General features: G+C 39.8%; 1 protein-coding gene across 1 annotated transcript in view; it reads left to right on the top strand.

Annotated features, from left to right (window-relative positions):
• The window catches only part of PRKD2 (protein kinase D2), a 3,293,129-nt gene that overhangs the window by 1,122,140 nt on the left and 2,148,505 nt on the right, over nt 1-22,484 (top strand). Inside the window, exon 5 of the mRNA XM_044081637.1 lies at nt 11,594-11,795. Coding sequence (XP_043937572.1) covers nt 11,594-11,795 — 202 coding nt within the window. The remainder of the gene's footprint in view (nt 1-11,593; nt 11,796-22,484) is intronic.

The raw sequence follows: 22,484 nt of genomic DNA, 5'->3' as shown, positions 1-22,484 counted from the left end.
CCTCTATCCATAATCTCTTGTTCTACTAGGATTGCCTCTATCTCATTTGCCGCCTTCCTGGACAGCAGTGTAGTCGAGCTCTGGGATGTATCCTTTTTGAGTTCTTGTTAGATAAATCGTGCTTTCCCTTTCCTCTACTTTAGTGTTTACATACCTCTCAAGTGTACCTCATTATGAGGAACGTACCTCATTTAGTGTCTTAAAAACCTCATGTTCCTCGAAGTTCCACATTGGAAGAGTCTGTTACACACCCAGTGTTAGGACCTTTTTAACTGATATCCACAGTAAATAGAAATGAATAATATTAATTCATTAAAGTATCTTTTTATAAGTAAAACCGGCATATTCCAAGTTGAAGTTAGTATGCCATTACAATGTGTTCCACATTTTGCCCATTTGTTCCACATTGTGAGGGCTAGTGTTCCTCATTTTGGAGATGGGAGGTATGAGTGTTTATTAGTAGTTGATGGTCTTTTTGGTATGCTTTTTTGTTAGCATAGGGTTAAGCAGTATAGGTTGCGTATGTAAGGTTTAGGTAATGTGTTTCATTTGTGGTATTTTCCTGCCCTGTGTGTGTTAGGTTTGTCATTTTGTAAGCTTTCATACTTAGCAGCATAGTGTATGTTGGTTTATAGTTTTATAGATAGTGGAGATTTTTAGTGTGGTATCGATAAGGGCTTTAAGAAGTGTGTGGACTGTGCCTTCAGGAAGTATATTGTGTGCCCAAGACATGCACGACTGGTGCATTTGTTGTGTTGGGGATGCTCATGTCGATGTTAATCCTCAAGGTCTGTTGCTGGCTGGTAATTCTTCCTTCTCTTCTGCTCAACCCGGCAGGTTTGTTAAAGGAGATTGGAGTCATAAGGAGGGATCAAAGGACCTCAATCCTTTCAAAGCAGATCAGAAGTAATCAGCTCTTTCTTCATGCTGTCTCTGGATCCGAAGGTACAAAGATCTTCAGCTCCTCTGGGGCCTTGGCACATTCATCAGATTTCAGAAATCACACCTAATCTCCCATGGCCTGTCAACCAGCAGAAGAGCTTCCATCAGTGTCTTTTTTTGTTTCAGTCATTGCAATCAGTTGGGGGTTTAAGACCCGCTGAACTGGAGCAGCTTATGTGCTCCTTTTTGCAAGCCCAGGTGCGGTTAGGTCTGATCCTGTCGACTTTGTGTCCTTGACTCAAGGCTTTGGCTCCAAGCTTGTTTCCTCCCTTGGGCTCTACAACTGCCTTACCAGCCCTACAGTTGGATTCATTGGCTTGTCTCATATCAGCTCCTACCATTGCCTTTGTTTCCTCAACTCGGGGCCAACACTTTGACATAGGGTTTTCTGGGTCAGGGTGATGCTTTAGGTTTCCTAGTTGTCCCTCCTGCTCTGTGCCTCTGCTGTCAGTAGTGTGGCTCTGATGTAGGCATTGGGGCAGGTGGCAGTGGTTCCGGAGTCTGGCATATCCTTATATCCTAGATGTTCAGGCTCCAGGGTGCCAACTTCACCCTCTGCCTTAGATGTTGTAGAGAGGATGTTCTCCCATCAGGGGACACAGTGGTCAACCCCAACAGGTATCCATCCCTTTCAACATCTCTGCTTGTGGACATGCATCAATCTGCTCAGGACAGCCCATTCCTGGTGGTCTCCAGTGTTCTGTGCACTCAGGGCCTACTGCCTATTCCACATCTCCCTGGATTCTCAACTGTGGGAAGTTTCTGGTGCAAGAGGAAACACCTGGATGGGATCTTGCTGTCCAATATCAAGTGACTCTTCAAGCAGTTTACATTCCTTCAGGTCAAAACATTGTGGCAGACACTCTGAGTAGGTCCTTAACTCAATCCCATCAAATGGATGCTTCACAGGGATGCGTTTCTAGACATTGTCCACCAGTGGGATATTGCTCAAGTAGATCTATTTGCTTCCCCTCTGAACAGACAACTTCCTCTATTTTGTGCCAGAGTCCCAGGTCCTCTGGTGTGGAAGGTGGAAACCCTCTCTCTTTCTTCAAAGGGGATGTTTCTTTATGCATTTCCTCCCCTTCCTCTCATTCCAAAAGTCCTGTTCAGAATTAAACAGGATGCTCCCAAAATCTTGTTGGTGACTCCCTTTTGGCTGTGACAGTATCGGTTCCCTCTACGTCTGCATTTAGCCACGGGCAATCATCTCAAGTTACCTCGCAGGATGGATCTACTCACATAAGATAAGAGATCTATCATCCTTCTTCCATTGTCCACTCTTCAACTGACACTGTGGGTGATAGGAGTTTGATTCCATTTAGATGCCTTTTTTTTCTGAGGACATGCTGTGGGTCCTGCTGGAGGCTAGGAAACCCACTACTAGGAAATCCTACTTATCCAAATGGAAGAGGTTTTCTGTTTGGTATCTCTGTCTTGTAACTTGGGCCCACTTACTGTGGATGTTCCTTTGGTTCTCTCTCATTTGTGTGAATTGCTCAATGCTGGTTTGGCCTATTCTTCTGTTAAGGCCCACTTATCACTTATCCACTCTTCCTCTCCACTCTCTTTAGTATACGATATGCTGATGATTACACAATCATCTCCTTCTCCGACAATATTTCCCATCTTCACACTTCATCCAAGAGTCTCTGCACTCAATCGAAAAGTGGCTAACTCCCAACCAGCTTCTACTTAATCCTAAGAAAATTAAACTTCTCCTGTTCCATCCTAAATCTCTCCAGCATCATAAAGCTACTTTTACTGTCTCCTCCCTAAACAATACTGTCATCTGTTTTGAACCTCACACAAAACTTCTAGGAGTTATTATCAATGACCAGCTAAAGTTTGATCTCCATAGTCAGTAGTGCATTAAAAACACTCATCAAAAGTTAGGCCTGCTCTACAGGCATAAAAAATTCCACACTAATGCTTCTAGGCTCTCCCTTGCACAAGCTTTCCTACTCACCACCCTACTCTATGCAGCCCTATTCTTACAAACCTCCACTCGAACCTACTGTCTAAATTGGAACTCACCTATAATAAAAATACAAGATTTGCCTCCAATCACCCCTACCACTCTCACCACTGCCTAGCCTTGAAAAACCTGCACTGACTGTAATTTCATCATCAAATCCTACTACCCCAGCTTCTCATGACTCATTCGGTCTTGCATGAACCTTCCTGCTGCCCCTCTCTTCCCCTCATCCATCACTACACTCCCAACCATGCCCTCTGTAGCTCTCAGCAGCATCTTCTGCAAGTATATGTGCCCAACAAAAATATTGGCAAAGTCCTCTACAGCTACTCAGTAGCAAATACCCGGAATAAACTGTGACACATTGTTAGATTGATCGCAAACCCTAATTCTTTTAAAACAGTTCTAAAGGATAGCCTTCATAAATTATGGTCATGCCAATCAATGCTAACACCCAACTTAACCCTATCTTCCCCTACTCTTATACTCCTTCAGCAACCATCTCCTCTCTCTCTCTCTGTCTCACAAATTCTCACAGCCTGCCACACTGTAGACTTAGTGATTTGTGCCTTGGGATGATCTCCTGTATGTAGTATACATTTATAATGTATGTGTTCAGTTTATTTTGCATGCTTGTTGATCATTTTTAATTTTCTTAATACTGTATGTAACTTTTGAACTCTATTATGCTTTAAGTCACTGTATATGTTCTAGCATGTTTTTTTTTTCTCTGATTATTTTAACATATTTGTTAACTCTAAATGTTTTTGTTTACTCTGTTATTTGATTACTTTTGTTACATGTACTACTTGGATCTTCTGTCCTCGGGCCTCTGCTGAAAAAGGGCTGCTGCCCAGTCGGACTAAGCCAGCTAACAAATGTCAAGTAAATAAATAAAAATATCAGCTATCTCTGCTTGTCTGCCTTTATCTCCTCTCTTAGCTTTTAGATTTGAGGCCAAACAATTCCTTAAAAGTGTCATTCATATTAGACCTCCCAAGATGCCTATTCCTCCTTCCTGGGATCCTAATTTTGTTTTGGAGAAGTTGACTCGGGCTCCCTTTGATCCTTCTGCTTCAGCTTCCTTGCAACATTGTTCTTGGAAGACTGTTCTTTTGTTGTCCCTTACTTCTGCCAGATGGGTGTCTGAGCTTCAAGCCCATATAGCTTGTTCATTTGTAATATTTCATAAAAATAGGGTGCCTTCTTTTATGCCTAAGGTGGTTAATGAGGTATCACTGAATCAGTCTATTAATTTGTCTACTTTTTTCCCTCCCCACAATCTGTTAGTGAGAGGGTGCTGCATACTTTGGACATGCATATACAACTCAGATTTTATTTGGGTAAGACTAAGCCTATTAGAAAATCTGATCAGTTTGTTTCTTTTCATCCTAGGTCCCTAGGATTAGCTATATCCAAGCAAACTATTTCTTCTTGGATCTCAAAGGCTATTTCTTTTTGTTATACTTTTCATGGTAAGAGCCTTCCTTCTTCTGTAAAGGCTTGTTCTAATAGAGCTGTGGCTTTTTATGGTGCTTTTTTTTCAAGGGGTTGAATACTAATTCTATTTTTGAAGCAGCTACCTTGAATTTGTGCATATATTTACCAAGCACTACAAGTTGGATGGTATCTCTAGAGCTAGAGCTGGTTTTGCTAGGGCCATTCTTCATGGCTTCCTAGATGCCTCTACTGGGCTTTGGCATTCTCCCAAATGTAAGGAATACTGCATCCAGTGAATGGAAGGACATAGTACAGTTGTGTAAGATCTTACCATAACAGTAGATGACCTTTCCTTCACTGTTGCAGTGTTCTCTCCCTCCCTCTCTCTTCCCCCTAGTCTTTTTCCGTCCTAGATGTACTTGGCTGCCTCTTGTTTTTTCCTTGGACTTGTGTTCCTAATGGGGCAATCAGTTCTGAGGATGGTACTTCTGGATGTCACTTTTATGCCCTATGCAGCGTGAGGAGCATACATGTGACATTCGGCATACTTTAAAACAACATTATACTTTGGTATACTGTCTGGATGTCGGCTACCCTCAGCAGGGAATCCCAAGTGTAAGGAATACTGCAACAGTGAAGGAAATGACATCTAGGACTGTTATGGCAAGATTTTACACAACTATACTTTTCTCAGGGAACCTTGCTTGAGGGTATAAAGGGTTGGAAATGGAGTGAAGTGGTCATATACTAAAGCAAGTGTGATTGTTTTCATAGGAGAATGTGACTAGCTGAATGAAGTTTGTACCTATCATCTGTAGATAGAAAATATGTATTATACTGAGTTTAGCTTAAGGCTGCTTGAAATATGACCTTATGTGGACTTCCCAAGAGGTATTTGACTGTTGAGCATGATGCACTGGAACTTGTCCAGGTGCAATTGACAATTAGCAAAACAGCCATCCTAGTTATAGACCCCCGTCCATGACTTAGGACAACCACTCCTCCTACTTGGATCTACTTGACTCCATCAAGGTACCCCCTAACACCCTGATTCCTTGGTGACTTCAACTACCCCCATAGACTGGGTAAACTCTTCCAGCTCTAATGCACTCACCCAACAATTCCTTGACTTCATCAGTTCTACTGCCCTAAACCAGCTTGTCTCACCCCCCCCCCCACACAAGGAGAGATGAGATTCTAGACTTGGTTCTCACCAACATGGGTGACCGCTTCACCACCCCATAGTAAGTTCTTCCCTGGTAAGATCAGACCATCAGTCTCTCATTCAAAGTGCCTATCTCGTCCAACCCCACCGTAACCAGGCTAAAAAACTTCTCAAAAACTGACCACAGCCTTCTAAGGGAGAGTATCTGTAGATTCACACCACCGCCCCCCTCAGAGGATGCAGACAGCTATGCTGAACAGTATGCCAGTGCAGTATACAGGCACCTGTACAACTGCATGGACTCAGCCATACCCAGTAGAGCTAAAACCTGCTCCTCAAGGAAACACAAACCTATCTGGTGGACATTTTCTATCAATAGGCTTTACAACAAAAGGAAGAAACTGTTGTCCAAAGGTAAAAAAACACAAATTCCCAATTGGAAAAACTCCCTCCTTAGCCTAAACCAGCAGATTAGATCACTAATGAAAACCTCCAAGCCAATTATGAATCAAAACTAGCCTCCAAAACAAAGGATAACCACAAGCCTTTTTCAGTTATAACAGAAACCTCCATGGCAAAGCCCGGTTTGTTCCAAATTAATTCTTAACAGTACCACGTACACTGATCCTGTTGACTTAGTCAACCTGCTAGCAAATATGTTCAGCACAAACTTCATCCCCCTATCCCCCTTCAAAGGCCCAGTCAACATCCCTGATACTTGACCAGCACCTCACATCTTCGTAGAGCAAGTGATAAAGGCCCTATCCAAGGCAGAGAACACAGCTTCTATGGGACCTGATAGTATCCCAGGCTGTATTCTGCAACATCTCCACCAAGAACTAGCCTCACCATTGATCACCCTATTGAACCATAGCCTAAGTACAGGCTTCATTCCAGCAGAGTGGAGAACTGCCATTGTCATCCCTTAACTATTGCCCCATCAGCTTGGCAAGTCTGATCTGTAAGGCCATGGAGCATATTATTATGGACCTCATAAACAAGGACATAGGCAGTCTCCAAGTACTTGACCCCCCACCCAGTTCAGATTCGTCAAGGGCAGATCTTCCCTGTTGAACCTGGTTGACATTTTTGAGACCATCACCAAGGTGCACTGGATGAGGGAAACCCAGTACTTACAGCTTACCTTGACTTGGCCAAAGCCATTGACACAATCCCCACTTGGGCATCATCGAAAACCTAACACAACTTGGCATAAATCCCTATCTCATCAGGTGGGTGGCCAACTGGCTCAATGATGGGACCCACAAGGTCAAAATAAGTGCCATCACCTTAAACAGTAGACCTCTCACTAGTTGTGTTCCCAAGTATCTGTCCTCTGGGCCCCTTTTGTTTGGCATCTACTTCTCAGGGGCCCAGGCAAAGACAAAAGGCCTGTGGCTGACCAAGTTTGCGGATGACTGTAAGTTGGGTGGATGTTAACATATACTACAAGAGGGTCTCTCAGCAACAAATGACTGGTGCCAAAGTCATGGCCTTAAGTTAAACGCAAAAATATGTATTATACCATTTGGCAAAAACACAACCAATACTGATTACCACATCAACGGCAACCCCCCCTAAGCACACAGCCTGTGGTGAGAGACCTTGGTACATAGGTTGACAACAATCTCATATTTGATCCTCATGTAGCAGCAGTGGTCAGAAAAGACTTTTACTTGGTTCATCTCATAAGTAAAGGGATTGCTTCCAGAAAAAAGCAGGTTATTAGTCTCTGTACTCCTCCCTCATTAGGCCAATAATTGAGTACAGTGCCCTGTTTGGTGTGTACTTCTCCAAACACCTGCACCAACTGGAAAGGACACAGAAATACCTCACAAAGAGAATACATGACCCCTAACATCTGTCCTCTGTATCACTTTACTCGGTATTGTACAAATTGCTCAGAGGTGATCTGTGTCTCGCCTACAAGACAATCTCAGACCCTGCTCTACTAGAGATGTTCCATGTCTGTAAGTCTAACTCCTCTCGCATTCCCGATCAAAAGGCTTAAATCTAATATGTGACATTAACTGCTGTTTGTTCCCCAGAGGCTGCCCCGTCTCTGGAATAGACTCCCCATACACGTCAAACAAATTGTCACTGACCCTCTTGAAGCCCAACCTTGATGAGTGGATGGGAAACCACAAATTTCTCCCAGGGGTTCCACCTGTGTCCCTCACTGACAGAGGGAACAGGTGCTAATAGAGGTTTCTTTTTTGGGGATAAACTCTTGGCTAGGCTTGTAAGGGCCCCATGGCCATTAGCCTAGTAATCTCCTATGATCCTATAAATGTAATTGTGTTTCATAAGTATCTGTACAAGTAAAACTGGTGTTGCTTCCAGTAAACCTTGCAGCTTATAAAATATAAACTGTACAGAATATGCATTTGCTTTCAGTGCAAATTTAGTAGTGCTGTTAAAAAATAACCTCTGAAATGTACATATTCTTGAAGTGCTTATTTTGAAGGCTGCTTGAAATATGACCTTATGTGGACTTCCCAAGTGCTATTTGGCTGTTGAGCTAGGAAAGCTTAAATTCAGGTTGAATTAAAACAGGAAATACTATATATGTGATCCCTTTAATTTGAGAGAAAGAGAGAGAGACTTTTAGCTTGGTTACTGCCTTGCTTTTGGAGTGTGCCCAAGTAAACTGCATTCCTGGAACTGAGCTCAAAGCTGGGATTCATGTAGTTGTGAAACTGTGCATCTGCTCTTTAGATGACTTTGTTAGAGTGACTTAAAATGCAGTAAATCTTTTAGATAATAGTAGTTCTAGGACGAGATAGGTTCTTAGCTAAAATTGCTTATGCCATCTGCTTGCATAAACCCTTATTTGCTATTTCTTTCTGTGTATAGTTTTGCAGAGCACATTGCTTGGTTTTATGTCAAGTAAAACATTTTATTATTCGATTTTAAATGTTTGAGTCTGGTGGCTTATGTATTTACTTAATGGTATGCTTATTGGGTTGATGCAAACTCAACTGTTTCTCAAGCTATTGGTATTATACCAGTATTTAAAATCTAACATATTGTAAGGCTAAAGAGTAGTTATGTTCCTGGGGTGCTGTAAGCCTCTGGTGGCAGTGTTACCATAAAGCCAGGGGAAGGGCTGATGGTACTGGAGAGATATCATTACATTCTCATTCAAAATATTGTCCATGTGTGTTTCTGTAAAAAAGTAATTCTGAACAGCTTCAGTCATTGGTTTTAAAATTGTAGTGGAAGAAACTGGGCTCGGTGTGAGGTCTTTAAAACTGTGATTTGCAGCTGTATAATGTAAACATATTTGGATGTTGCAGGTATTAGATATTATCCAAGGCAGCAGTGCACATTTACCATATGCCAGTCGCTACTACTCATTTATTAACTGGTATAAGTAAATAGGAATATACACTCATTATTCATTTCCGCAGTAACTTGTGTGCTAACTTATCAGTTGATTTTTTTGTAGTTTATTGGTAATAAACAACCATTTATTCTTCTTGATCCATGAAAATGTGTTTTATTGTTAGTAGGAATGCAGTAGAGTTGATTTGATGTTCTATTTTGAAGATTTTTTTATGATTCTGTTATTTCCATTATAAGCTTAAACTCTGTATTGATTAAAAGGGTCTGTATTACAAGACCGAAGATGCATTCTTTCAAATGTGTCTTCGTCGAACATAAAAAGCTGAAAATGCAAAATATCGAAGCGAGTGTTAAGCAAATTCTTTCCCTGGGAAATAATTTGCTTGGCTGCTTTGGTATTTTGCCATTTTCGGCACTGTAGTATGGTCTCGGAGTTGGTATATTTAAGTAGGGGGGTGTGGGGGATGCAGCCCCCCACTTAATGTAATGTTTGAAATTGTTTTTTATTTTTTTTGTTGGAACAGTGATTTTTTTTTCCCCTTGGAAAAAATTGCTGTTCTGACACTTCGACATTGTAAGCTTTCGCTTACATAGGGTCGATTAATCACAGTTTGCTTTTTTAAGCGTTCAGTGATCTAATATAGACCCGATTAAAATATCAATCTTCAGTTTTTAATTATTGTATGTTACTTTTCAGTGAGGCAGTACATCAGTTTTTGGGACTTTCAAGATGGTGGCACACTGATCAACATACAGATTAGAGAGCTCTTGGTTTAAAAACTGAAAAAGAAATTGTAAAAAAAAGGCCACAGTATTTTTTCACTTTAAGGATGGATGTCAGCAAAGAAGAATTTTAGAGAAAGAAAGAGAAAATCAACCAGAAATGTAGAAGAAATAGTTATGACTAGATGGTATCTTGCACGTGTTCAGCAAACCAAGTATTTCGAGTTTCAGATACGTTGAGGAAATTGTTGACAGTAATTTAGAGGAAAAGAAATCAAGCACGTACTCAGATGTGTTTAAATAAGTAAAATATTGAAGGAGAAAAGGCTGAAAAAATAGAAGCTATGTTGACCTGTTGAAGTTGAAAAAATCTGAGATTGAAATGAAAAAGGGGATGACTGAGCATGAGGCTTCTGTCCCTGCTGGCATGGGATTCCTGGTTCACAGCCCGCTCAGCTGGAGATTTTTTCTCAAAGGTTTCATAAACATCTTTGTATAGCTTTGAAAAAGCAGATTGCAAAGGCTGCGTCGTGAGGCTGGCATTATAAAAGCAATCTGATGGGATTCAGTCAGCATCTGAAGAAGTAATTGAAATGAAACCGTAGTGTGTGTACAGCGTTAATGTGTGTCTTGCTTGCTGAATAAACGCGTGTTTTGCACTCCTGTGTGGAGTCTGTGTTCCATATTCAGGGTACCTGTGGACTTCTTAGTGATTTTTGGTGCCTTGATGTACTTTTTAATATTCATATATGTCTTTCGACGAAGAAAAAAATGGGTAGATACTATGTTTTTGTTTTTTTTTTTAACTAGTCAGAGCAGTTTTACACTTGCAGTTCCTTGAAAACATCCTCAGCTTTCTGTATAATAATCTGTGTACAGGATTTTTGCAAGCAGTTGACTGCATCCTTCTTTACTCTTTCGGTCCTGGAACTGACTAGTAAGTACATCTCTCCATGAAATACTGTACGTCTTGCTGTTGATTTGCACGTGGGTTTGTATTTCTTTGACATAAACCATAAGTACTACTACAGTTCCTTTTTCCCCTAGAACCGTGCAGTATTATGTACTTTTTTCTTTTTAAGGTTTGTTTATGTTTAGTAGCAGGATATACTGCTGCACCTCAGATTTCTTTAATACTTCTTTCCTAGTGATAGCTCAAAATTTGAATAGACTGTCTACTAAGTTTCTTCCTTTCTGTCATCCACTGCATTACTTATTTGTTGCAAGTCACTGTCTTATGTTTTTTCAATCGTTTTCTTATTTAATGATAACGCTCTGTAAATCCGAAACATTAGCAGGACCAGTGTATTTATCTAATTTCTCCCTTTCTTCAGCTAATAAACAGAAGCAAGATTTGGCCATTTTCAGGTAACGGGTCATTAGCAGAAATAGTTCACACTTTTTCCAATAAGCTGCATCTTTACTGTCACATAGACTTATGGGAAAATCCTCAAAAGAACTGGGAAATTTCTGTGGACTTGTGGCCAGATTTCCATCATTTAGTTCAAATGCCACCTCATTTCTAAACAGAAAGTAGGCAATAAACCCAGTGAGACTTTTGTCAGCCACAAAAGAAAAGAAAAATACTATAAAAAAAACAACAACATTGGTGTGTATATCATAGAGCAAATGACTGTGCTGAAATTGGGGAACATGTGATTTATGTTACTGGTTAACAATTTTTAGAACTGGTGCAGAAAAGGGCTGTTAATAAATGGAGAAGTTGGGAGTTGATATCATCATCCAACATTCAGAAAATGTAAGGCAACATTACCTTCACCGCCATTCCGATATGAACATGCTTTTGGAAGCATTGTTTTCATGTTTTGTTTGCATTCATGCAGTGCTTGATCAAATTGTTTGACATGTACTTAGATTTGGAATTTAACTACTTTTATTGCTGCACTTTTAGATCTGTGTAAATTCTGTAGTGTAATTTCATCTTGAAAAAGAAGCTATTATTGAGATGACTATTTTTTTTTTTTTTTAATTTATAGGCTAACCGAACCCCACTGGAGTCTTTCTCACGACGACCAAATTCTTCATATACAGGTCGCCCAATTCATATGGACAGAATGCTGCTTTCTAAGGTTAAAGTGCCGCATACCTTTGCGGTTCATTCATATACCAGACCCACTGTTTGCCAGTACTGCAAAAAGCTGCTAAAAGGCCTATTCCGTCAGGGTCTCCAGTGCAAAGGTGAAAAACAAATATTACTTATAACTTATTTAATCTTGTTAAGTTTTATAGTTTGTAGATGGGAATGCTGTGTATGCATAGTGATATATGGTGTAAAGTGTATAATCAATTCCACGTGCTTTATCCAGCACTGAAGTTTATTATTTATTTTTGTTTAGTTCCCATAATGATGTTTTTATTTTTTCCTGCCCACTGTCCTCCATATCATAAGATGAAGTTTTTAAATTAAAATTATATTCTCACATAACATCCAGACATAGAAATATCTTCCCTGCACCACACGTATTGGCATTTCTTAAGAAATGCCCACACAATACAAAAAAAAAAAAAAAAAACAGTAGGTTTCAGAATGTAAAAGTTAATTGTAAAGGTAATATTTTATGTCCTTGTAAGAGATCATTAACTACAGTGGAATTTGATTTGTACAAGGACAACGTTCTAAATGTTTTAGCCTGTGCCATACTCTTATTTAGTACTGCTTATAAAATGTATCTAGAGGGGACTGCAGATAAATAGTGGTGACTAGCAAGGCTCCTGAAACCATGAATATTAGTAAAGGAAAGCCACTCTTAGTTTTCTAGTGTCACAGTGAATGTATTTTTGGATGCATTCCTCTTCTGGGATTGTGACCATGGTTCAGTGAAGAGGATTATGTGGCCTTTTTATCCTTATTGCTTTGTTGTCTAGGGCTTTCTGCTGCTGGCATGGTCAGTACAATGCTTTCTTATTTTCTTCTAATAGCACATTTTATCCACAAAATGTGTAACCCTGTGCCCTTTTCTCTTGAAAATGTACAAGCAGATGAAAAGAAGGAATGTATGAATCTAGTTTTTGAAATGTAAAATATAATCTCTTGCATCTCCTGTGTTGGCAAGGGTCATAAAATACAAGTGCAGTCTATTTCAGAGAAGTATCTGAATAGAACTATGAAAAGAAATCAGACTTTAAAATGTAGGCAGTTAAGAGGTGTGTGTATAAGAGCTTATGTACTGGTAGTTTCTTTTGTTTCTGGGCTGAAGTAATTAAGCCATTGCCCTTTACAGGTTAAACAAATGGTTTGTTAAATTTGCTATGAGAAAGCAAACAACTAAACTAAGATAATGTTATGTTTATAGCCCCCCCCCAAAAAAAATCCACACAAGGTGGTATAATCATTTCCCAAGAAAAGAAAATATCCGAAAAAGGAGAATGAAACAGGCTCTTACCACACTGTAAATTTAATTTTATTAAGCCAAAAGGCAACCACGAAATGAAACAATCGCCACCAGGAAGTCAGCCAAAGCTCTTTATTACAAAACCAAGCAGACAAGGCTGTCACCAGCCACGAAAAAACATGTAAACGCCTTAATCCTCTGATAACGGACAGTATGCGTTTTCGTCAGATTCTCGACTTCTTCAGACAATCAGTACATTCAATTAACACAGTATATATAACGTCAGTCACCATAAAACGCTGTTACTTAACGGCTTCAATTTATTTATTCTTTGGTAACGCTGTTCCTGAACTCTGTCGGCTTGCTGTGCGGCATTTGGGTGATTTGTTTACAGTATATATAACGTTGACCATCAATTGATTAATTGAAATTATTCTAAAATTTAAAGAGACATTTAAAATTAAAATTAAGAAAGTCATTTCAAAATACCGTTTAAAATATTGCACATATGACTGTTTGTAGAATTCATAAAACATATGTATGTAACATTTAAAAAAAATAAAAAATGTATATGTAATTACATATTTCCATTAAATGTTTCAAAAGGCATAAATTCATGATGTAATAATAATAAAGTGCTACTGCAAAGAAAACAATTCAATATTCACATATTATGCTACCACTTGAGATAAAAAACACAACCTTCTTGATATAAAACCTATGAATTCTCATACGTGAACATTAAAACCTATGAACTTCATAATGTTTTCATAAGAAAGACTTGTTAAAACTCATAAAATCCCATAAAATAACTTTAGATAAAACAAAGAAATAAACATAGTGCGAGCCTAAATCAGGTGTAATGGAGCCTTCTTGTGGTTATAAAAATTATTACTGCAAAACAATTAACTTACAGTTTAGCAGCTCTTAACTTGAGTAACATTTCTAAAACAGTTAGAAAAGGTACTTACAAGTGTGGGCACTGTAGGCAATGTTGTTATGTTATGAATAGTGACAGCTATTATATAGCCAGTAGAAACAAAATGATCAATAGTCAGGAATACTTTAATTGTGATACCAAAGGGATAGTATACCTGGCTTTTTGTGAAACATGTGGGGCTTTCTATATAGGAAAATCTGAAAGAGCTTTAAGAAAAAGAATCTATGAACATACTTATGAAATATCTATTAAAAAGGAGAGTAATGCTCTATATAAGCATAGCAAAGTATGTAAAGATTATAAATTCAAGTTCTTAGTTATAGAAAGCATTTTAAAGGATGTTAGAGGAGGTCCTTGGGAGACCAGAATTGAATATAGGGAGCTGTGGTGGCAAGTGGCCCTAAATGTAGATAAATTTCCAGGGCTTAATGACAATATATCTATATTACCTTTACTCAAGTTAAGAGCTGCTAAACTGTAAGTTAATTGTTTTGCAGTAATAATTTTTATAACCACAAGAAGGCTCCATTACACCTGATTTAGGCTCGCACTATGTTTATTTCTTTGTTTTATCTAAAGTTATTTTATGGGATTTTATGAGTTTTAACAAGTCTTTCTTATGAAAACATTATGAAGTTCATAGGTTTTAATGTTCACGTATAAGAATCCATAGGTTTTATATCAAGAAGGTTGTGTTTTTTATCTCAAGTGGTAGCATAATATGTGAATATTGAATTGTTTTCTTTGCAGTAGCACTTTATTATTATTACATCATGAATTTATGAATTTATGCCCTTTGAAACATTTAATGGAAATATGTAATTACATATACATTTTTTATTTTTTTTAAATGTTACATACATATGTTTTATGAATTCTACAAACAGTCATATGTGCAATATTTTAAACGGTATTTTGAAATGACTTTCTTAATTTTAATTTTAAATGTCTCTTTAAATTTTAGAATAATTTCAATTAATCAATTGATGGTCAACGTTATATATACTGTGTTAATTGAATGTACTGATTGTCTGAAGAAGTCGAGAATCTGATGAAAACGCATACTGTCCGTTATCAGAGGATTAAGGCGTTTACATGTTTTTTCGTGGCTGGTGACAGCCTTGTCTGCTTGGTTTTGGAATAAAGAGCTTTGGCTGACTTCCTGGTGGCGATTGTTTTGTTTCGTGGTTGCCTTTTGACTCAGTTTCAGTTTGGTTGCATTTCCCACTTTTGGTTTTAATTTTATTAAGCACTTTAATCCAATGCCAGGACTTTCTTCATCAGAGTTACATACCAACTGAGTCAGGTCTAAATAATGAAAAAAAAAAATCACATAAAAATCCCTTGATTATAAAATCACATCAGTCAAATCAAATTACTCCTCTAATAACACACAGTTTGTTTAAAAATATTTAAACATAAAATAATTCTAAAAATAAATATGTTAAGTAAATGTTTATTTTTAAAAAACAAATTTTAGTAGTAAACATAGATTAATAGTTAAAAAGTTGTCAAAGTCTGGCAGCTTTCACTCTGTTAAAGTGTATCATGCAGTTCTAGTTTCAGTACAGTGTTCAATTTTAGCTCCTGGATTCATACCTCTCAACCTCTTAGAGCAAGAAATCTGGACAAAGCTATAAGTAAAAGTGGGACATAGGTCCAAAAATAGAGACAACTTTTAAATATTGCTCGTACAAACTTAGGAGGTTGATAGAATAACAGGTTTTGCATTAACATAAATTTTCTAAAGGGTATGAAGTCTGAAACTCGAATGCCATTATTTTGTAACATCAGTCTTTAGCAGTTTGCCAGTAATTTGCCAGGAAACCATAATTTTATAAAAAAATGGACCACAAATATGAGATGACAATGTGGATACTCTGTGAACATCTGTACAGTTGAGAGGTACGCCTGAATTAGTTCTCAATACTCGAGATGATTCTCCCCATTACCGACTGCATGTATTTGGTGGAGCCTCTTCAAGTATAAAATATAAAAATCTCTTAAGAATTACTTGGAGTTCTGTGCTTGATTAAATCAGGTATTTGTTGGATCACTAGTTTTAATACTGTTGGTTTATTTTCCCTAAGTTGTTTAGTCTTCACAACATAAAAAGAGTCACATGCGACACAGCTTGTAATATAAATCACCCCAGTAGTAGCACAGTTGCAATGCCCTTCACAGTCAGTACTTGTAGAGATCCCTGAAACAATAATACTGAGAGCATCATAAATGAACTTACATTGTTTAGAAGCTCCACATTTTGCCATCTTGTTGTTGGATCGTTTTTCTGCATTCTCTATTTCTTTAATATTCTGCCCCTTCTTACAAAAACTATTGTTTTGTTGCCTTAAAGCATTAGTAGCTGGGTTCCCTCTAATTACAATGTCCCAGTTCTTCTGAAAGGTGTCTCAACTCAAAGTATTTTGTGCAGTATGTCAAAATTATATAATTCCCAGAATGATTTTGGTTATCTGTTACTGTATGGTGTTCTGACTTTTCTTTCAAATTGTTACTGGTTTTTAAAATTGGTGGACAATCCTTTGCCCAACATCTCTTTCTGAAATAGCATATCATCAGAAATAATTAAGAGCGTAATGCCTTTTTCTTTTATTAACCTTTTTGTGCCAACCTGGATGTTGATGCAAGAAGTGTAGCAAACTACTGAAATAAGTGGGCTTTCTAAAAATGTTAGAAGCCAAGCTGCTCTTCACTTGGTCTAAAAAATGTTGAACATCCAGAATATTACTACTGTATTTGTCATACAGATAAGTAAAACTTAGGAAGTCAGTTGTCCCATTTGTATAACACACACATTCTTAGAAACTTAGCCAATTGTTGAAGTCAGTCATTTTCTGCTCATATTGTGGTATCATTCTGTGCGATTGTAGAATACTGCTCAGGGCTAGGGTCATACCTGCCTGGGCCACATAATCCAAGAGTTCCATCACATCTCTTTTCATGTAGTCCAAGGAGGTACATCTCGGGTCATTCACACCTTACATGGACAATGACTGAGTCATATTTGTACTTGTTGTGGAGTGACCTGAGTGCGTGTGTTATGTAGCGGATCCTGGCACCTGATAGACAACTGACTGTCACCTTCTCCGTGTTCAACCTAGTGAGTGGGACATCAGTGATGTTCATCGTGTTACACTGCTGCAGTCATTACACTTGGGTTATCCTGCCGTCAGGTGGTCCCGCAGTCGGCCAGAGTTCCATAGTCTTGGTCCGGCGTCGGTTGCTGTCGCTTCTTCCCTGATGTCAGTGCACCAGGGGTATATAAGATGCATCCAATGCCATTTTCTTCAGTCTTTCTTGACGCACGGTGCCCGAAGCAGAAGCAGTTCGCAAGTGCCAGTCGGCCAACTCCTGAGATTTTTGAAGTCGAATTTCAGCTCTGAAGTCTTCAATAAAGCTAAGTACCCCATTGGGGAAACTTTTTTCTTGCCTCAGACCCATGTCAGGGTATGCAGAGTATGTTTTCCCACCTGTTCAACTGCATGAAATAAATCCTGCCTTTCTTTACAATCACTAGCTTCTGAGCTTGCAAGCATTTTCTGTTTTAACCGCACCATTAAAAATTGTTGGTATTTAAGCATGTGAAACTGGTTTAACCAAGGACTTCCACTCTTACTGTATTCCATGCCTAGGCCCTGATCACGACGTCACTAGTTGTCAGTTTTGTGCTAGATTTAACAAACGCACTATAAAAAGACGTTTTGATTTTGCTTTGCACTACTTTGGTCGAAGGTTCAATTACACTATGCTGTCGGATCAGCAGACGACCTCAATACCAAAAAAACGCAAAGACAAGAATAAAGACAGTTATCCAGGGTCCAAAATCGATGACAAAACCTCTTCTAGGCCAGTCGCTGGTTCTCAGTGAGGTGCTTTCGCAACCCCTGACACCTGCTACCTCAGAGCCACAGGCCGCTTCCGACTCCCATGTGGAGACAGCTAGGCCTCTGGAAACTCAAGGTATTGGGCCTACGGAAACTAATCCCTCAAATGGGTCGGGAGCCTCTGAGCAGGCATCGGCTTCTGAGGGTGTTTTCAGACCTTCACAACTTACCATTAAAACAACAGCCAAGACAAAGGTACCATTAAAGACAAAGAAACAAGTACAGCATTCTCCTGGACAGTCCTCCATGCCTAAGAAACAGATGCTTAAAATGGCCGAAGACCTCATTACTCTAATCAGGGGTTCCCATCCCCCTCCAGAGAAAAGGCCTAGGCAGGATACAGACTATGACTCCTCTTATCAGGTTTCCATTTCCGCTGATTCCACTTCAGACCAGGGATACTTTCAACCCTCCTATGAGGACTCTGATGCTGAAGAATCTATCCCTTCAGCCTCTCCTCTTTACATACCATGAGGGAGCATTTCCATTGGGAAAGTCAGGATTACTCAGAATCCAAGAAAAGGCTCAGAGATTTCCTCTTATTGCCTCAGCACAGGCCCCTGGCTATTCCGCCTGTGCTAGATATTGTGGATGATGTGTTCTCTGAATCCAGCTTATCTCCTGATTCTTTGCCCACTGCTCCAGCCAAGCCAGATAGGTATTATAGAGTCCCTGACTCTCACAAGTTTCTTTACAAAAACCCTTCTGCTGATCCAGAAACTATTTCCCAGGGTCCAAAAGGGGTTAAGGCTTCCATTGCAAAAAATCCAGTACCCTCTGACAGAGATTCCAGAGCTTTGGATAGATGGGGAAAGAAAGTATACACTTCTGCAACTTTAGCAGTAAGAGCTTTAAATTGCCAGTTTCACATGCTTAAGTACCAACAATTTTTAATGGCTCAGTTAAAACAGAAAATGCTTGCAAGCTCAGACGCTCCTGATTGCAAAGAAATGCAGGATTTATTGCATGCAGTTGAACAGGTGGGAAAACATACTCTGCATTGTGGTTTTGATTCTTTAGAGGCCTCTTGTAGAGCCGCAGTTACAGGCTCTGTGATTCGAAGACATGCTTTGTTAAAAGAACAGAGTTTACCTGATCATGTTAAGGCAAAATTACTGGATGCTTCTTTACAGCATGATACCTTGTTTGGTGTTAAGGCAGAAGAGGTGTTAAAGAAAATGGAGGATAAAGCTAAATCTATGCAAACAGTCAAGGATTTCTTACAGGTACAGCCACCTCGGTTTAGCAGAAATTGGCCAACAAAGAATTGGTCCTTTCCAGTGTCAGACAGGCCACAGAGAGGCAGATACAGACACCCAAGAGGCAGATCTCAACCCCAAGGCTCAAACAGACAACGACAGTGGGGCACCTCAACCCCAAAAGGAGGTGAGGACAAGTTTCAACCTTACAGGTAACAGTCACAATGACTTTCCCCTTCGTACGCCAAGCACGTCCCTTTTGGAAGCTCTCTTAGGGGGAAAACTAGCACTTTTTTCTCAAAACTGGCAAACAATTACCCAAGACAATGGGTTCTGAATATTGTGCCTCAAGGTTACAGATTCCACTTTCATACTTTACCAAGGCGAAAAGGAATGCCCGACCTGCCACAAAATCAATGGGCAGAGGCACAAAAACAAATTTCAGCCCTCATGGACATGAGAGCTATTCAAAAAGTACCACAACAGGATCAAGGACAAGGATTTTACTCAAGACTCTTCCTGGTCCCCAGAAAGGACAAGGCCTGGAGGTCCATACTAGACCTTTCAATTCTGAATACTTACCTGGATATTCCGAAATTCAAAATGTTGACATTACAGCAGCTTCTACCCATGCTGGGCAAGAAGGCTTGGCTTTTTACTCTGGACCTCAAAGAGGCATACCTTTATGTCCCTATCAGACAAAATTACAGAAGATACCTCAGATTCAAAGCTGGTACAATGCACTACCAATTCTCTGCACTGCCCTTTGGCTTATCTACTGCGCCCAGGGTCTTCACAAAGTGCCTGGCACCAGTAATTGCATTTTGCAAACAAAAAGGAATTCAAATATATCCATACCTGGACGACTGCCTCATTCAAGCAGAGACAAAGGACATTCTTCTACAGCATCTGGTGTTTGTAAAAAGGTTGCTAATTTCTCTAGGGTACACAGTAAACGAAAAGAAGTCAAAACTAGTGCCCTCGCAACAGATTATATTCCTGGGTGGCAGCTTAAATACAACGGCCCAGATGGCTTACCTCACGCCAGACAAACAAGTTCAACTAACTCAATATTTTCAATTACTGGGAAAAAGTCCCATCTCCCTGCAAGAAAAATTCTGCAGGCCCTGGGATTCATGGCATCCTGCATACTACTAATACCATATGCCAGACTGCATATGAGGAAATTACAGTGGTACCTAAAAAGTGTTTGGACTCAACACTCTCACAGTTTAGAAGCAGTAATACCAAAGATTCCCTGCCTACAACAGGAGTTTCGATGGTGGGCACAGGCATGTCACCTAAACAAGGGTCAGCCTTTTACCCAACCCACAGCCAGACAAACTCTAACAACAGATGCTTCGGATTACGCCTGGGGAGCACACATGGCAGGAAAATGCATTCAGGGCCAGTGGACCACAGACCAGATGCATCTTCACATCAATCAAAAAGAGATGTTGGCTGTTCAAAATGTCCTAACAGCTTTCAAGGACCTTCTACATCCAGGATAATTATTACTAAAGACAGACAACACCACAGTAATGTGGTACATAAACAAGCAAGGGGGCACTCATTCTTATCCCCTATGCAGGCAAGCCATGACCTTGTGGAACACAGCTCTAACGTATCAAGTTCACCTGCAAGCACAATTCCTGCCAGGAAAGAAAAATACTCTGGCAGACGATCTAAGCAGAAATGTCATGGACCCTCACGAATGGAAATTGAATCCACAAATCTTCAGCATGGTAACGCAAAAATGGGGATGCCCAGACATAGATATTTTTGCCTCCCCACTGAATTGCCATCTATAAAAATTCTGCACAAGGACTTATCACAAACAAGCATGGAAAGTGGATGCTCTTTTGTTCAACTGGAAAAACCTAAAAGTTTATGCCTTCCCGCCACTGACTCTCCTTTCAAAGGTACTCCTAAAAGCCAGACAAGAAAAACCACAGATGATCCTGATTGCTCCAGACTGGCCATGCCAGCACTGGTACCCTCTCTTAAGGAACTTGGCTCAAGGCCCACCATGGATTTTGCCTCAAATTCTACACCTTCTGAATTAACAAAACAATCAGATCCTGCATGATCAGCTCAAAACCCTAAACCTGGCTGCATGGCAGATACATTAGTCAAACAGGCAACACCTCTCTCTAAAGCTGTTATGGATGTTATTTTGGAGGCCAGGAGTCCTAACACCAGGAAAGCTTACTCAGACAAATGGAAGAGATTCTGCGCCTGGAACCAGGCTCAAAGCCTTGACCCTCTTGTTCCAAACATTCCTCAGATTTTACAATACTTAACTGAGATGCTGGACAGAGGCCTATCCTTCTCATCAATTAAGATCCACGCCTCTGCCATTTCAGCACATTACAACATGGATCCTCCTTTATTCTCTAATCCCTTGCTAAAGCAGTACCTCAGAGGGGCAAAAAACATAAGACCGCCTCGGAGAGCACCAACACCAACTCTGGACCTCAGTTTAGTTTTGGAAAAACTGACCCTATCACCTTTTGAGCCAGCCAATACAGCCTATCTAAAATTTTTATCATGGAAAACAGCTCTGCTCCTGGCAATAACTTCAGCACAAAGAGTCTCAGAGCTACAGGCATTAATGGCAGTGGAACCTTTTATCATTTTTCATCAGGACAGGGTATCTTTAAGGACAAACCCTACCTTTATGCCAAAGGTAGTGTCTAGTGTGGCTCTTAACCAAACCATCCATTTGCCAACTTTTTATCCAAACCCCCAAAATAAAGGGGAGAAACTTCTGCATTCTTTGGATATACACAGGCAGCTACGCTTCTACTTGGTTTACTTGTACAAAACAAAAGCTTTCAGGAAAACTGAGCAACTGTTTGTAGCATATGCTGCAGGATCACAGGGCAAGGCTATCTCAAAGCAGACTATATCCAAATGGATAGGACACTGTATTCAGTACTGCTACACACAGCATGGAAAATCAGTCCCAAATAACATTAGGCCACATTCCACCAGGGCAACAGCCACTTCAACAGCCTTTCTCAGTGGAGTACCTACCAAGGAAATTTTGGAGGCTGCAACTTGGAGTTCAGTGCACACCTTTACCAAGCATTACCACCTGCCTCTTTACTCTAAATCCAGAGCAGGATTTGCCACTGCAGTTCTACAGGGCCTCATAGCCAATCCTAACTCTTTATAGACCAGTCACCCAACCTTAGCTTTGGGATTCTACCCAAGTGTAATGACTGCAGCAGTGTAACACAATGAACATAGTACAGTTTTGTACCTACCATAAATGTAGATGTTCGAGCATTCACACTGCTGCAGTCCAGGTTACCCTCCCTCCATCCCCTCTGAACTAGCTGGGCTTATCTATACCTTTCTATCCTATACAACCTTTGTCGTATATTTGCTGGTAACTGAAGCTATTGTTTTTATTTTGTATGTATATTTTTGATTAGCAATATGTATTGCCTACCTACTTGGGGGCACCTGACATCTGGGGCAAG

Source organism: Protopterus annectens, chromosome 1.part0 (assembly GCF_019279795.1).
Source record: "Protopterus annectens isolate FY-2018-M chromosome 1.part0, PAN1.0, whole genome shotgun sequence".
Taxonomy (NCBI): Eukaryota; Metazoa; Chordata; order Ceratodontiformes; family Protopteridae; genus Protopterus; species Protopterus annectens.
This window is presented reverse-complemented; position numbering and strand designations above follow the sequence as displayed.